This window comes from Falco naumanni, chromosome 5, assembly GCF_017639655.2.
Source record: "Falco naumanni isolate bFalNau1 chromosome 5, bFalNau1.pat, whole genome shotgun sequence".
Classification (NCBI taxonomy): domain Eukaryota; kingdom Metazoa; phylum Chordata; class Aves; order Falconiformes; family Falconidae; genus Falco; species Falco naumanni.
In genome coordinates, this window is record NC_054058.1 from 82,536,857 (window position 1) to 82,552,021 (window position 15,165).

Below are 15,165 nucleotides of genomic sequence, written 5' to 3' on the forward strand. Positions count from 1 at the left end.
AATTACCACCAACTCTTATTCAATTACATTGCAGGGTTATTTGGGAATAAAATTAAATTTGTTCATTAGGTTCTGTAAGGACTTAGCATACGCATTTCACTGTTCTTGCAAGTAGCCTGTGTAGAGAATCAAATATTGTAATGCTTCTCTTCCTGGGAGACTGAGCATAATATAAATGCCATCTCTGTTTTCTGTCCTCATAGTATCTAGAGCTCTATCATTTCTCTTTTCACTGATAGAAGAGCAAAAGTCTGTCTGGACTGGGATGATCAAAGATGTGCTTAGTCTGACATTCTGTTTCTGGCAACAACCAGGCAAGAAAACATCACGAAGCTGTGTAACAGGACAAGCATGAATTGGTACTCATCCCTAGGCAGGCTATAGCTATTTCTCATAACCTGCAAGGTTAGAAACACAAAACTGGAAGTGGGATATATATCTTTATGTTTAATAAGCTTCAGAGGACTTCTCTGCCATGCAATTCTCTACTAGATCTTTTTAATCCATTAATGCCTTTGGTCTCCCCAACATCTTACAGCAATGAGGCTCTACAGATTATTTTGGTATTGCTTGACAAAGAGTATTCGTTTGCTTTAAAACTTCTACCTGATTACTTAATTTCATATCCCTAATTCTTGTATTAAGAGAAAGAACGAGTTATCTTTCCTTCTTTACCTTCTCTATGTCTGTGCCAATCTGTCATGCAGTGCACAAATAAAGTTCTTCCTGGCATTCTTCTCTGCTGTTCTCATTATGAACATCCCAGTTTAGCTAGTGAGAGCTCTAGACTGATTATAACATGTGTATATGTCACAAGTAAGTCTTTACACTGTTATCCAGGCCCTTAGCTCTCTGCTTTTCTCCTGGCCTACAGATCCTCTTGCTCTGGCTGTCAATCCAGGTGGCTCTGTAAGCATGCCCCTCTGTGACTCCCAGCTTTCCCAGACCTACCTAAAGCTACCTAAAGGAAGCTTTCCAGCTTCCCTTAATCAAGCTGATCCCCTTTTGCTTTCACAGCGAGCTGGGAAATGCTGTTAGTAAATCACCTTTACTTTTTCACTAAGAAGTCAATGCTGGATTGGGAAACAGTTCTTAGTTCAGTCTCAGTCAAAGGACATAATTTAGTGGTTGCTGAAGCTAGTAAGCAGCTCTTTGTCTTTGGACTTATTCATAACAGTAAGCATGTTTAGAGGAAACCTGTCTCAGATGGCCTTTTCTCCTCTATGTAAATAAGCTATAAAAGTGTTGAGGGACAAGGTGTTTTGTTTGTGGTTTGTTTTGTTGGTTTTTTTTCTGTCCTGAACTATTAAATAACATCTCCCTAAAAAAATCTTACATAAAGAAAAATATGTATACGTGGGAAATCTACTGTATAAAATAACTGAATAATACCGTGGTTTTCCCCTTCATCAAGCGACATGCTAAAGCTGCAGAGAAATGGCACATAGTAATAATAAATCAGGGGTGGAATAAACAGATTTACCTAAAGCTAATACTATGATTTATGATAAATTACAACACTGTTTTCTCTGTGATGTATTCAGGAATGATTGTTTTGATTTTGGGTACATTTTTCTCCCATTACAATTCTTATGACTTTTTCTATACACTCTGATCAGTGGAGAGGTCTACCTGTGCTAGCAGGCAATATAGGAGATAGCTTCATTGTAAAATATGTCTTTTCTGCACTTCTATCAGTCTGTATTCTTCCAGGCATCTTAGATATTTAGATACCTTCATACATATAGTCAAAGAGATTCTTGTTTGCGTGTAAAAGAATATTTTTGTATCTATGAATGATTACTTACACGCAAAAGTATTTGTCCTTGGTGAAGAAGTTTCACCAAACATAGATGGAGTAAGAAGAATGAATGTACAAAAATGAACTGAGAGTACAGAGTCTATACTGAAAATTATCAGAGACTGAGTTGATTCAAGTGAAAATATCCTCACCTGTTTTAAAGGAGAGGCAATTACCTTAAGTCTTTTGAGACCCTGCAGATCCAATTGATCAGAGAGAAGGGAATAGCTCCAATTCATAGCAGAACCACCTGGAGAGGACACCCTTTGTTACTTCAAAAAGGGTAATTTCTTGAAAACAAAGGTCATGCTTTGGCTTCTCAGAAGTATACCTTGCTTTCAGATATGATTGTGGTAACTTTGTCCACCATCTAGTTTTGAAGGCTACAGTTAGGAACCAGCAAGGTCCTTTCAAAATCTATTCATATAAATCCTGTAAAGTAAGATGCACCAAATCTCAAAATGTAAACCTCAAAATTACACTGAATTACTCAGTAACCCCAACGGCCTCTTATCTTCTATTTCCTTGCCTCTTGGGTAAGTTTAGAGCTCAACTACACCTCCAAAAGAGAAACACTCTCGCAGGAAAAAATTGATAAGTTCACATTGTTTAACCAAAACCAGGATAAAAGTGGCTAACTGATGGTATGTAATTAACTGGCAACCAGTAATAAAAATAATAGATTTACTATCAATTTCAGTAACAGAACAGGTAAAACATGACAGCAGACACTTCAAAAACATTAATAAACATTTCACATTTCTAAACATCCTTCTATACATACCCTCTGAAGCTGCAGTCACAACCACCCACTCACCCACATTTACCCAGACCCTGTCTCACAGGCAGCACAGGTTAAAAGCACAGCCTCGCACTCCTAGGACGCAGCTTCTCTTCTTGCATGCACCTCTGCTTGGAGAAGTGGGGGGTCCAGCTCTGTGTGTTCCTGTTTCACATGGACCCACGTGGGACCTTTGCCCATCCTTACACACTAGTATTCCCTGCAGTCTAGACAGAAGCTGTGATGCCAGCCAGGCTGACTTCTGGAGGTGCCTGATCGGGTTTTGACTGCTGCTTTCACCTCAAAGTCTCTCCCCCCACCACAAATTGCCATCTTGCTTTTATACTATTTCCCAAGCTGACTCCTTCCTTGTTCCAAAAGCCACTTTATAATTTCCTGCTACTCTTTAATCTCACTGATAATCACCTTCTTTATCATGATAAGTCTGGGACAAACATCCTCCCAGACAGTTCTGTACATTCCAGGTACACAGGTTTTGTTGTCTGTGGGTGGGCTGTGTGAGCACTCCCACAGTGTATCTCCTCCCTGTCTTCAGTGTCTCATTTAGATTCCCTGTACAGTCACTGGAGGAACAGAGCAGTTTTAGACTGCAATTAATGTCACTGTTTTGAGGTGTCTCCCTTGGGATGGCATAAATCATGCTCTTCAAGCATCTGTGCTCTGCACTGAGATATAAAGGTAACCTAGACGTTTAACTTGTGCATAGGCTAAGCCATGTAGTCTTGTAGGGTGGGACTCCTCTACAGATTTTGACACCTGAGTGAATCATCTTCACATGAGCTGTGTCTCTGAACACCTATTACATCCAACAGAAAGCTAACCGTTGCAGTCAGTGAAGGCAAGTGTTTTCAATTTGCATTTCTTGCCATTCGTAAGGTTAGTTAAGGAAAATCCTTCTTGTTTGTCTCAGACAAGGCAAGACTGTGCTAGAACTGAGCTAAAAGCTCAGAAAGACTGTGACCGTTTGCTTTTATACTTTCTCAGGGCAATCCTCAGCTGACCATTCAGCCCCAGGCTGCCCCAGCAGGTCTCCTAAGAAATTCATTTGCAGAAAAACTGCCAGAGGAAAATCCTCTCAAGGGAATTACTACAGTCACCATAACATCCAGCCCTGCAGGTGCCACGCTCTTCCACTCTCCTTGAGTCCCTATGAACTGTGCACAAAGCTTGCAAATAGGAATTCCTTTGTCAATTAAATTGCATTTTTTCAATGTGTCAGGCCTTTAACTGATGGTTCAGTGTATTTTTGAGAAGCCAAAGAGATCTCTGTCACTGAGATCATAAACCTTATTTTAATGACTGCAGACTTTAGAAAGTAGATATCAAAGTGTTCAGAGAAAAAGCATTGTAGAAATAATATTGAGTTAGCCAATTTTTTTTTTCCCACTGGCTTATCCTAAAGCAAAAGTAGTTATCAGTGAGTGAAAGTCAATGAGTTAAAATTAATTTTAAGAGTATTCCTAGTTCTTTCTGCCTTTACAGAGAATGTGTGTTTGATCCATGTAATTTGGCTGCATTTACACATTTCATTACATAAGTATGCGGACTATACCTCCAACTGTATGCATCCAGCATGTGGATGAATGTCTTCAAATTTCTGAGAGGTCTTGCAATTCTGTATACAATGGTGTCATTGTACAAAATATGCGTGCATGTCTGCATTAAGTTTTGCAGTCTACTAAAATTTAATCCCTATTCCGCTGCTTAAAAAACTGCCAGCCAGAGGTCAGCTTTCTCTCACACTAGTTCCTGTGACTGCCAGCAGTTTCTCCCATTCTGTACCCTTTGTACTATTCAATACTGCTTTTAATTACACTCAATGAATTATGAGATTGAATCTTGCTGGACAGGTGGTCTGTTTCCTTTGAAGGTGAGAGAACCAGCATCAGTGGTGATCATCTGAAGAAACCTTCAACTCGGTGACTTTAGTATTTTGCAGCTGAACACAGGTATTCATGCATCTTTGCTGGGCACACTCAGAAGAACATGAGGTTGCTGCAGGTTTTCACACTTAATCACCACTAATCCATACAGATTACATTTTCCCTACCAGTTGCTGAGAATCCTGTAGAATCTGTAGGACTCAAACCTAACGTGAATTTAAACAAATGGGATTTTTTTCATTAATTGGAATTGAATCTGAAGTGTTTGTCTCTTGTCTCTGTTGGTCCTGAACCAGCCTGACTAAATATTTATTTTCTGTCCCTGGTTTAGAATAAACATTGTCCTGAAACCTGATAACCCCTAATGAGAACCTGTTGTGCAATGCTGCTTTTCTGGTCTGGCTAAGGAGGGACGTAAGCAAAATGCAGATCCTGGGACAAGCCAATTTTATTTTAATGCCTGTTGTGTTGGAAAGAGTTGGCTATTATAGCCAACGGCCTGCTCTGAGTGCAAGTAGGGCAAATAACTCTGTCTTTCATCAATTCTCACTAGAAATATAATCATTGCGTGTCTTTTGTGTTGAAGTGCTTAGGAATTGATTCATGGTGAGGAGCAAATGAGCTAATGGGGCTTTTTCTGTTCCTCTCACACTTCCTTCCAATAATCTACACCTCTCCTTACAAAATACTGCAACTCCTTATGTTTCCTGTGCAGCAAAACAACAGAGCTTCTCACTTAGTCCCCCATTACAGATTAGATTTAGAGAATTAGAGAAAAGGTGCAAGTCACTGTAGGAGGAATGTGAGTGCTATACAGGATCTGGCAGAGATGCTGGAAATTGTTCTCAAACTCAGCTGAAGAACCACCATGTAGTTCCACCTTGGTGCAATGAGTCTTCATTTTAATTTTTTATTTTGCTTGAATAATCATTTAACTGGTTTGGCCTGGCCAAGGAACTGAAATGGGACAATTTCACTGAGATATGAATCTTAAGCAGAACAACTGATTTGAAAAATGTGCAGCTTCTTGTTCTTAACCTTTGTACTACTCTCTGGGAGAAACACAGCTTTCGTGATCTTAAACTTTGGGAAACGTGGACTCCCTTTCAGTCTGTTGTGGCAATGAAATGGCGTGTGATCTGAGGATTTGCATAATCTTTCTAAATAGCAGTTCCAGGGCTGTTTTGCCCTAAACACTCATGGAATTGCAGTACATAGGGAAAACTTTCTACAGCATAAAAATACAGTGTGATGTAATTCAAGATTTCAATATCACGCAAATATCTGAAGGGAAGAGTTGAGGCTATGTGTGCAACTTTTACTTTGCAATTGCCTGGCAGTCAGAGGTTTAATTTTATAACTTTACTCTGTATACTGTTGTTCCTACTGGCATTTCAAGTAGCTTTATCAGAAAGAGGGGGAAATGTCCTAGGCACTGCATGCCTTCAGCCCAGATCTGCGCATGGGGACACTTCCTTTTAGTCAGTAAAGCCTGGGAAGGGAACCACTTGTTAAAATAAAGCCAGAGGTGATAAGAACTGGAAGACAGGCCGACCAACTTCCTACCCACAAGTTATTTACCAGCAAAACGGAATGGAGCTACTAGAACTGAAGAGAGCAAATAGCAAAGGACAACCATTGTTAGCTGCGTACTTGAGGATTTCCCATGGCTGGTGGTAGGTTTTTTGAAAAGGAAAGTGGAGGGTGCTTATTACACTTAAGTGCAATATGCTGCCTGAAGAAACTGAAAGCAATTCATCCATGCTGATGCACACCAGCATGCTTGGCAGTATTCATGCTCATGAGGGGAGGCTCCAACACTGCCTAGAAAATTCTGTGGCCTAGAGTGCACAGAAGTATGTGGCAAGATCTGGTGTTTGCACAGTGAATACATCATAACACATCACCCGTAACTAACGGTGTACCCCAGGGATCCTTAGTGGGTCCATTCTTGTTCAACATCTTTGTTAAATGTCTGGATGATGGGAGAGAGTGTACCCTTTAATGAAACAAAACTAGGAGGAGTGGATGATACAACAAAGGGTCATGCTGCCACCCAGAGGGACCTCAACAGGCTGGAAAAATAGGCTGACAGGAACCTCATGGAGTTCAGCAAGGGGAAGTGCAAAGTCCTGTACCTGGGAAGGAACAACGAAGGAACAACAAAGACACCAGTACTTGCTGGAGGCCAACCCACAGGAAAGCAGCTTTGCAGAAAAGGACCTAGGAATCTTGGTGGACACTAAGTCGGTCATCAGCCAGCAGTCTGCCCTTGTGGCACATCTGGAGTACTGTGCCCAGTTCTGGACTCTCCAGTGCAAGAGGGATGTGGAGAGAGTTCAGAGGAGGGCCGCTAAGACGACTAAGGGACTGGAGCATTTCTTATGTGATGAAAGTCTGAGAGAGCTGGGACTGTTTAGCCTGGAGAAGCTTTTCAGGGGCTTAGGGGGATCTCATCAGGTATGAATACCTGAAGGGAGGCTGTAAAGAAAAGAAGGCCAGGCTCTTTTTAGTGGTGCCCAGTGACAGCACAAGAGGCCATAGGCACAAACTGAAACACAGCAGTTTCCTTCCGAAGGTCAGGAAACACTTTTTTACTCTGAAGGTGATTGAGCACTGGTACAAGTTGCCCAGAGACACTGTGGAGTCACAGAATGGTCAGGGTTGGAAGGGACCTCTGGAGACCATCTAGGCCAACCCCCTGCTAAAGCAGCTTCACCTACAGCAGGTTGCACAGAGACATGTCCAGGTGGGCTTTGAATGTCTCCAGAGAAGGAGACTCCACAGCCTCTCTGGGCAGCCTGTGCCAGTGATCTGCCACCCTCAAAGTAAAGAAGTTCTTCCTCATATACAGGTGGAACTTCTTGTGTTGCAATTTGTGCCCATTCCCCCTTGTCCTGTAGCTGGGCACCACTGAAAAGAGCCTGGCCTCATCCTCTTGACACTCGATTTTAATGATATTTGTAGGCATTGACAAGATCCCCCCTCAGCCGTCTCTTCCCCAGGCTACACAGGCCCAGCTCCCTCAGCCTTCCCTCACAGGGGAGATGCTCCAGTCCCCCCACCATCCCTGTAGCCCTCCGCTGGGCCCTCTCCAGTAGTTCCCTGTCTCTCTTGAATGGGGAAGCCCAGAACTGGACACAATGCTCCAGATGTGGATATACTCTCTTGGCCTGCAGGCCATGATCCTCCTAATGCACTCCAAGATCCCGTTGGCCTTCTTGGCCACAAAGGCACACTGCTGGTTCATGGGCACCTTGCTGTCCACCAGCACTCCCAGGCCTTTCTCTGCAGAGCTGCCTTCCAGTGGGTCAGCCCCAGCCTGTACTGGTGCATGAGGCTGTCCCTCCCCAGGTGCAGGACCCTACACTTGTCTTTGTTGAAATTCATCAGTTCATCTGCCCAACTCTCCAGCCTGTCCAGGTCTCATTGAATGGCAGAGTGGCCTCCTGAGGGATCAGCGGAGCCTCCCAGTTCTGTATCATCAGTAAATTGCTGAGGGTGGCTCTGTCCCCTCATCCAGGTCATTGATGAATAGATTGAACAAGCCTGGACCCCATACTGACCCCTGGGGAACACCGCTGGCTACAGGCCTCCAACTGGACTCTACACTGCTGCTGCTGACCCTCTGATCTCTGCCATTCAGCCAGTTCTCAGTCCACCTCACCATCCACCCATCTTACCCACACTTCCTGAGCTTACCTATGAGGATGTTATGGGAGACAGCGTCAAAGCCTTGCTGAGGTCAAGGCAGACCACATCCACCACTCTCCCCTTGTCTACCTATCCAGTCATTCCATCATAGAAGACTACCAGGTTCATCAGGCATCATTGCCTCTTGGTGAAGCCATGTTCACCGTTCCTAATGACCTTCTTTTCCTCCTCACGCTTCGAGGTGACCTCCAGGATGAGCTGTTTCATCACCTTTCCAGGGATGGAAGTGAGGCTGACCAACCTGTAGTTTCCTGGGTTGTCCTTCTTGCCCTTTTTGAAGACAGGAGTGACACTGGCTTTCCTCCAGTCCTCAGACACCTCTCCTGTTCTCCATGACCTTTCAAAGATGATGGAGAGTGGCTTAGCAACAACATCTGCCAGCTCCCTCAGCACTCAGGGGTGCATCCCGTTGGGGCCCATGGATCTGTGGGTGTCAAGTTTGCTTAAAGTAATCTCTAACATGATCCTGATTGAACAAGGGAGAGTCTTCCTTTCTCCAGGCTTCTCTTGCCTCCAGGGTCTGGGAGGGCTGGCCTTAGCAGTAAATACTGAAGCAAAGGCAGCACTTAGTAGTGTCCATCATTGCCAGGGTACCCACCTCATTCAGCAGCAGGCTCACATTTTCTCTAGCCATCCTATTGCGGCTGATGTACTTGGACAAGTACTTCTTGTTATCCTTGACCTCCCTCACCAGATTTAATTCCAAATGGACCTAAGTCTTCCTCATTGCCTCCCTGCATGTTCTGACAATGTTCCTATATTACTCCCAAGTGGCCTGTCCCTTTTTCCACATCCCATAAATGTCCTTCTGTTTGAGGTTTGCCAGAAGCTCTTTGCTTACCCAGGCAGGCCTCCTGCCTTCTTTGCTTGATTTCCTACTCATAAGGATGCACCAATCTTGAACCTAGAGGAAGTGATGCTTGAATATTAGCCAGCTCTCTTGGACCCCCCTGCATTCTAGAGACCTGATCCATGGAATTCCTCCAAACAGGTACTTGAAGAGGCCAGAGTTAGCTCTCCTGAAGTCCAGGGCTGCAATCCTGCTTGTTGCCCTGCTTTCTCCATTCTCTGAATTCCACCATCTCATGGTCACTGCAGCCAAGGCTGCCCCCAGCCTTCTTGTCCCCAGCCAGTCCTTTGTTAGTACAAGGTCCAGTAGCACATCTCACCTTGCTGGCCTCTCCACCACCCGTGCCAAAAAAAGTTATCATCAATGCTCTGCAGGAACCTCCTGGACTGCGTGCGCCTAGCTGTGTTGTCCTTTCAACAGATATCAGGGAGGTTATCAAGTCCCCCATGAGAACCAGGGCCTGTGATCATGAGGCTACCTCTGAGTGTCTGTACAAGGCCCCACTGGCTTCCTCTCCCTCATCAGGTGGCCTGTAGCAAGCACCCACAACAGTGTCACCCATGTTGTCCTGCCCCTTAATCTTTACTCATAAGCTCTTGACTCGTTCTGCATCGACCCCTAGGCAGAGCTTGATACATTCTATTTGCTCTCTCATGTGAAGAGCAACTCCACCACCCCTCTTCGCTGGCCTGTCTTGTCTAAAATGTATGTAGCCATCCATGACACCATTCCAGTCATGTGAGCTATATCCTATGTGCAAGTCTTTATCCTTGGAGGTATTCTAAAGATATCTGGACACAGTCCTGGCCACCTGGCTGTAGATGACCCTGCTTGAGCAGTGGGGTTGGACAAGATAACCTCCAGACATCCCTTCTAACCTCAACCATTCTGTGCTTCTGTAATTCTCTGTTAGAACCAAAATATCACATTAAACATTGTTGCAGACTTCTGCTAAAGGTCAGGCTTGGTTAACCCATCCACTGTGGATACTCAGTTGTGACTGTAGTAATCAAAGGCAGCTAGAGAGACACCAACCACATTCATCCCCAGTGGGGTTGTCTACCGAAGCCTGCACGCTTCCATCATGTTACCCCAGTGGGACATGTATAAGTGGGTGATAACAGAAAATATATAATGAAATTTCTAAGTCAATTTAGTAGAGAAATTTCTGGAGATAACCAGAAATTTTTCTTTCAAGAATATCAATACGGAACATGTTCTATGTGTACTTTATGTGCCTTATTTCAGAAGATAACACTTTTTTACTATATAAGTGCATCTGTTTCTTAATATATTACTACTAAATTATCTGATAGTTTTACATAGTTCAGACATTATTTGAGTTCTGTGCTGTGTGATAACTCTAATGGAAATATAGTTCAAAGGCAGCCCATTTTTTTAGTGCAGAGGACTCTTGCAACAAAACCTGACTGTGTCCCACTCATCACTGGGGCTCTGTGTTGCTCCAGTTCTTTCCCTGAGTCATCTGAAGTGACAAGATGGGTTAATTCACATGAGTGATGAAAGCAGCTGAGGACAGTGTTGTGCAGGCCAGTGAATATGCCACTGGGAGGATTCACAAGTCCAGAAACCTCAGGATGTGCAAGAGTTCAGTCAAAACACAGGTTGCGGTGGCTGATATTTTTTTCAACATCTTTCTTCTATGTTTGATTTAAAGCTTGTTAACCTGGTGTGTGGATTTTTACTCAAGTTCAAGTGGGATAACCCTTGGCACAGTATGTTAAAAAGAGAAAAGGCTTTTACTGTGAGTGTGCTATTACTTATTGCTGAAGAAATAAGTGTTTGTGGTTTCCATTGCCTATGACCAGTGACAGCACAAGGTTTTAGTGAAGTAAGCTTAGACTGTGAGCAATATTTTTTAAAACATCAATACAGACTTTGTTTCTGATGTACTTATTTGTAAACAAAAAAATCATTCTCGCTAGTATGCTGTGTAGAGCTTTTCATGCCACTTTACTGTGTGAATGAATAAGAACTGGAGTTGACATTCTAAGGCAAGTTTTACTTCTACCAGCCTTTTAATTTATGATCTTAAACACTGATACTATAAATGTTCAAAAATATATGTAATCTTATTCACAGCTACAAAGGTTTTTTGAGATATTCTTCAAAAGCAGTTCTCCTCAACAAGCCTTCAACAACATGAAGGAAGCTATAAGCAAACTTCTACTTATAACTGAGGTCTTCAGTGAATCATCTGCCTCAGGGCCAAATTCTTTCAATCAGTAAGTGACTTGCAGTGATCATTACTATGTTATTGTCAAGATAACTTAGCTTCTTAGAAAAGAATAGAAATTATACAAGAAACATGACTCCTAAAAGAAAACAATCCCCTGCTATTTCATTCTTCCTTATAAAGTGAGGACATGCTGCATTTAAGGAGTAAAACTGCAATATCTACAGTGTTTCCAGTTTGTGCAAAGGTTATGATGAATACTTAGGACCAGCTGCTATGTCCTGATGAAGCGTTTCAGGCAGCACAAATGAACAGAAATTACTCACGGTTGGGCTAGTCGTAACATATATAAAGCTGTATTTCCCTTCAGTGAGCCTTTGGTCATATGTCAAATATTTAATGTTAGAGTAGCCCAGATGGTTCAGAGCTGGCTGCAGCAGGCAATCTGAACAAAAAACAATGTAGAATACTTCATGAAATGTACCTTATGAGATACACCTAGGGAGCAACAGTCACATTACTGTGGGTGTTATATCATTGTAGTCACTTCTATTAGAGTGTTACAGTTCTTACACATAACTCAACCTTTATTATGTAATATTTTTATTAATTAAAATTAATTTGTTCGACATATGTTATGTCATATCCCTGACATTTTTATGATAAATACTAAATAAGTTACTGTTTATTACGTTTATAAGTTTTATAAAGCTATTTGAGAACCCAGATGTTTTAGTAGCAGTACTATAAAGCACATTATTTGACTTATGCAAGTTGGGAATAAAGCCTACATTGTGAGTGGAGAGGGTAGTGAGGAGGGAAAGAGTGTAACAGGGGTGGAACTATTTTTACAGTGGTTGAAATGCTAACATTTTTTTACCAATGGGGTGGATATCTCTTGGTTGTGTAACCCAAGACTTGCTTAGAGCTCCTGGCCCATGCCTTTAAACGTCCCTGTAGGTGCAGCACAACTCTTAGGCTTCAATAAGCCCAGAGAGTTAGTTTCACCATCTCTTGCCCCCCAGATGTCTTCAAGACTTTTGCAGGGCCTAATTTTCATCAAAAGGCATTTCATCCTCCAGCGTAGTTCACCTCCCTCACTGGTTTAAAAGTCAACCCTATGAATACACTTTAATGTAGCACTGGTTTTGTCAGCTCACAGTCTGACTCAATGTATGTTTAATGCTGCTGTCTCTTCTTAGAAATTTCATTTAATCTGCATCGCATGCTGTCTCTTGACCTATGTGTGTACATTCTTGTGTGTGTTCTCTGGACCTGTGTGTATGTCATTGCAGCATATATAGGGATACAGATTAGTAGTGAACTTAGCAGTGTTATGTTGGACTTGATGGTCTTAAAGGTCTTTTCCAGCATAAATGATTCCACAATTCTACATTTCACAGCAGTACCTAACTAACCTCACTGAATGTGATTCCTGTTATATTGTATTTCAGATGCAGCCAATGTTTTCAGATGCTAACCTTTGACATTGGATTTGGCACCTCCATATACCCAGTAGTTCTTGAGGTGAGAAAATTACAGATTATTGCTTGACCCAAAAAATTTACACCAAAAAGAACAGAGGAGGGAACCTTCTTTGATAGGTACCCTCAAATCTCTGAGAAATATACAAATACATTTATACTAATTTTGCCTAAAGTGGAGTGTTGCTGTGGAAGAAACCAGTTTTTAAGGGACAGATTTCCTGTGATGAAGTTCACCATTAAAATGTGAAAAACTTTCAGGTTTGGCATTAAAGGACTATCACGCCAATGTGAATATCAGCAAAACAATATCCATGGGACACACTGCATGAAAGTAGAGTTAGGTATTAACTGTGTCAGAACAAAGGTGAAGGGAGGAAGTTAAAATACCACAGTTGGCTTTTAATACAAATTAAAGTTCTCAATGAATTATATTGTACTTCTTCAGTTCATGAAGTGCTTTAACCTCCACTGTGCTGTCTTCTTCCTGGACCATCCTCTGGCCCTCAACAACAGAGAAATGTGACTGGTGGCATAAACTTCCTGTGCCAGTTTTGTACCACTCCTGCCTCAGAGCAGCCTGTTTAGAAATGAAAATTGTACTGCTTTCCAGCTGCTTCTCATTACCCCTATATATACATACTAATTGTACATACCAAGGTATATAAAATCTTTGTCCATATGATACAAAAAAACCCCAATGAATAAATATATCCTGGGAAATTACAGGAGAATACTTTTAAAATTCATCCTCAGTTAAAATCTGTTCAAGTTTCTAGTAACAACAGTGCAGTCAATATCTCCATCCTTCACAAAATAAATAAATAAATAAAAAAAAATTCCTTTAAACACAAAGGAAAAATGGACATAAGAAAGAAAGTTTGCATAATCTAAAAGATCCATGAAGACTTTATTAATATCCTTAATTAGTCTGACAAGAATTGTTTAGCTAGTGTAAGAAATGTGACCTGTCATAACAATTTAATAATTGTATACCAGCCTGTGAAAAAATTCTCCCAGGAGCTGCTTAAAAAACTAAAAATAAAGCATAGTGTTTACCTGCCTGCATAGTAGTCTCAACCATCAGCCATAATCCATACATGTACAGTAAATCAGTAAGGTTTAATAGTTTCTTATTAATTTATTAATAATTATTTACAATACTTATAAATAATAACTGTTTATGAACATTCAAATCAAGCACATGAATAAAAGCTCTCACATGGGAATGTGATATTGTACTCTAGCCACTGGAGGTCAGCAAACATTGTGGTGCGTAGTTCTGACAGAAAACGTGGTACAGCATTTGTTATAATCCTGTCTGTTTTACTGGTGTTATTATCACTTTTTTCTTAATAAATAGTTCCAGTTTGGTATATGTGGTTATGAGAAGACTGGACTTGATATCCAAACTATAAATTCTTGCATTGTTTCCAACAGGTGCACGAAAACTTCGACTTTCAAGATGATGAATCAAATACTCAGGACCAAACTTTCAAAGAATTTCTTTTTGAAGATACCTTTAAATTTCTCTTATCTAATGAATCCTCAACATTCAGTTTCATAGAAGCTTTACAAAAAATATATGGATCAACTGTGAGCAAGGTAGTTCATTCCACCTTTTCCTTATTATTAATATGTGAAAATATTTCATTCTAAGTTGTGTGCCTTTCTGAAATCATAAGTGCCAACTTACAGAATTAAGTATTTATTTAATCAAAACTATCTGTTAATGAATTCTGGGGAATAAAACTGCAATTATATTAAACAATCTAATTTTCTTTTATAAAAATTCCACTCTCAAATTATGTAATTTCTCAAAGTACAGTACTTTAATTATGTATTTAAAATTTTAACAAAGTAATTTCCCCACCATTTTTTTAAACGGTCTTTTTTAATATACAGGTTTGTGTGTTTCATAGACCTAGAACTGTAGATTCATATAGATTCATGAGCATCACAATTAAATTTTGATTCCCACAGTTTTGTGTCTTGTTTTAGATGCAAGATCCAATTGCTTTTTTTTTTTTTTTTTTGCATTTATAGGATCTGTATAAAGTTTGCAGCACTAGTGAAAACTATTTCTGACAAGCTGGGATCACTAACAGTATTTCTCTGTCTGGTGCATTTCTGAGGAGATCCCTGCTTGCAAGACTTACAGGGACTGAATTATCCATGTGACTTCTGCCTTTCAGACAGCTGTTGACTAGAAGAGGGTCATGGGTTCTAAATTTGTGATAGAATAAAGTGGGAAGCTGCAGACATGCACATGTATGACACGATTACCTAAGTCTGTGTTCCATAGGAGACCATGCCACATTTCAAACTGTCCACTTCATTGTCTGTGCTTGCAGTCTCTTCCCGTGGTAGTTTCTGTGAGTACTTTTCTCCACAAAGCTAATGCACAGTCTAGTCTAGAATAAACTAGAATAAA

The 15,165-nt window shown here is 41.1% G+C and overlaps 1 protein-coding gene across 3 annotated transcripts in view; it reads left to right on the forward strand.

Annotated features, from left to right (window-relative positions):
- CPED1 (cadherin like and PC-esterase domain containing 1) overlaps nt 1-15,165 on the forward strand; it is a 155,040-nt gene that overhangs the window by 57,769 nt on the left and 82,106 nt on the right. For all 3 annotated transcript variants that reach the window (XM_040595745.1, XM_040595743.1, XM_040595744.1), the window contains exons 8-10: nt 11,154-11,296; nt 12,702-12,774; nt 14,172-14,336. In XM_040595745.1, coding sequence (XP_040451679.1) covers nt 11,154-11,296; nt 12,702-12,774; nt 14,172-14,336 — 381 coding nt within the window. The remainder of the gene's footprint in view (nt 1-11,153; nt 11,297-12,701; nt 12,775-14,171; nt 14,337-15,165) is intronic.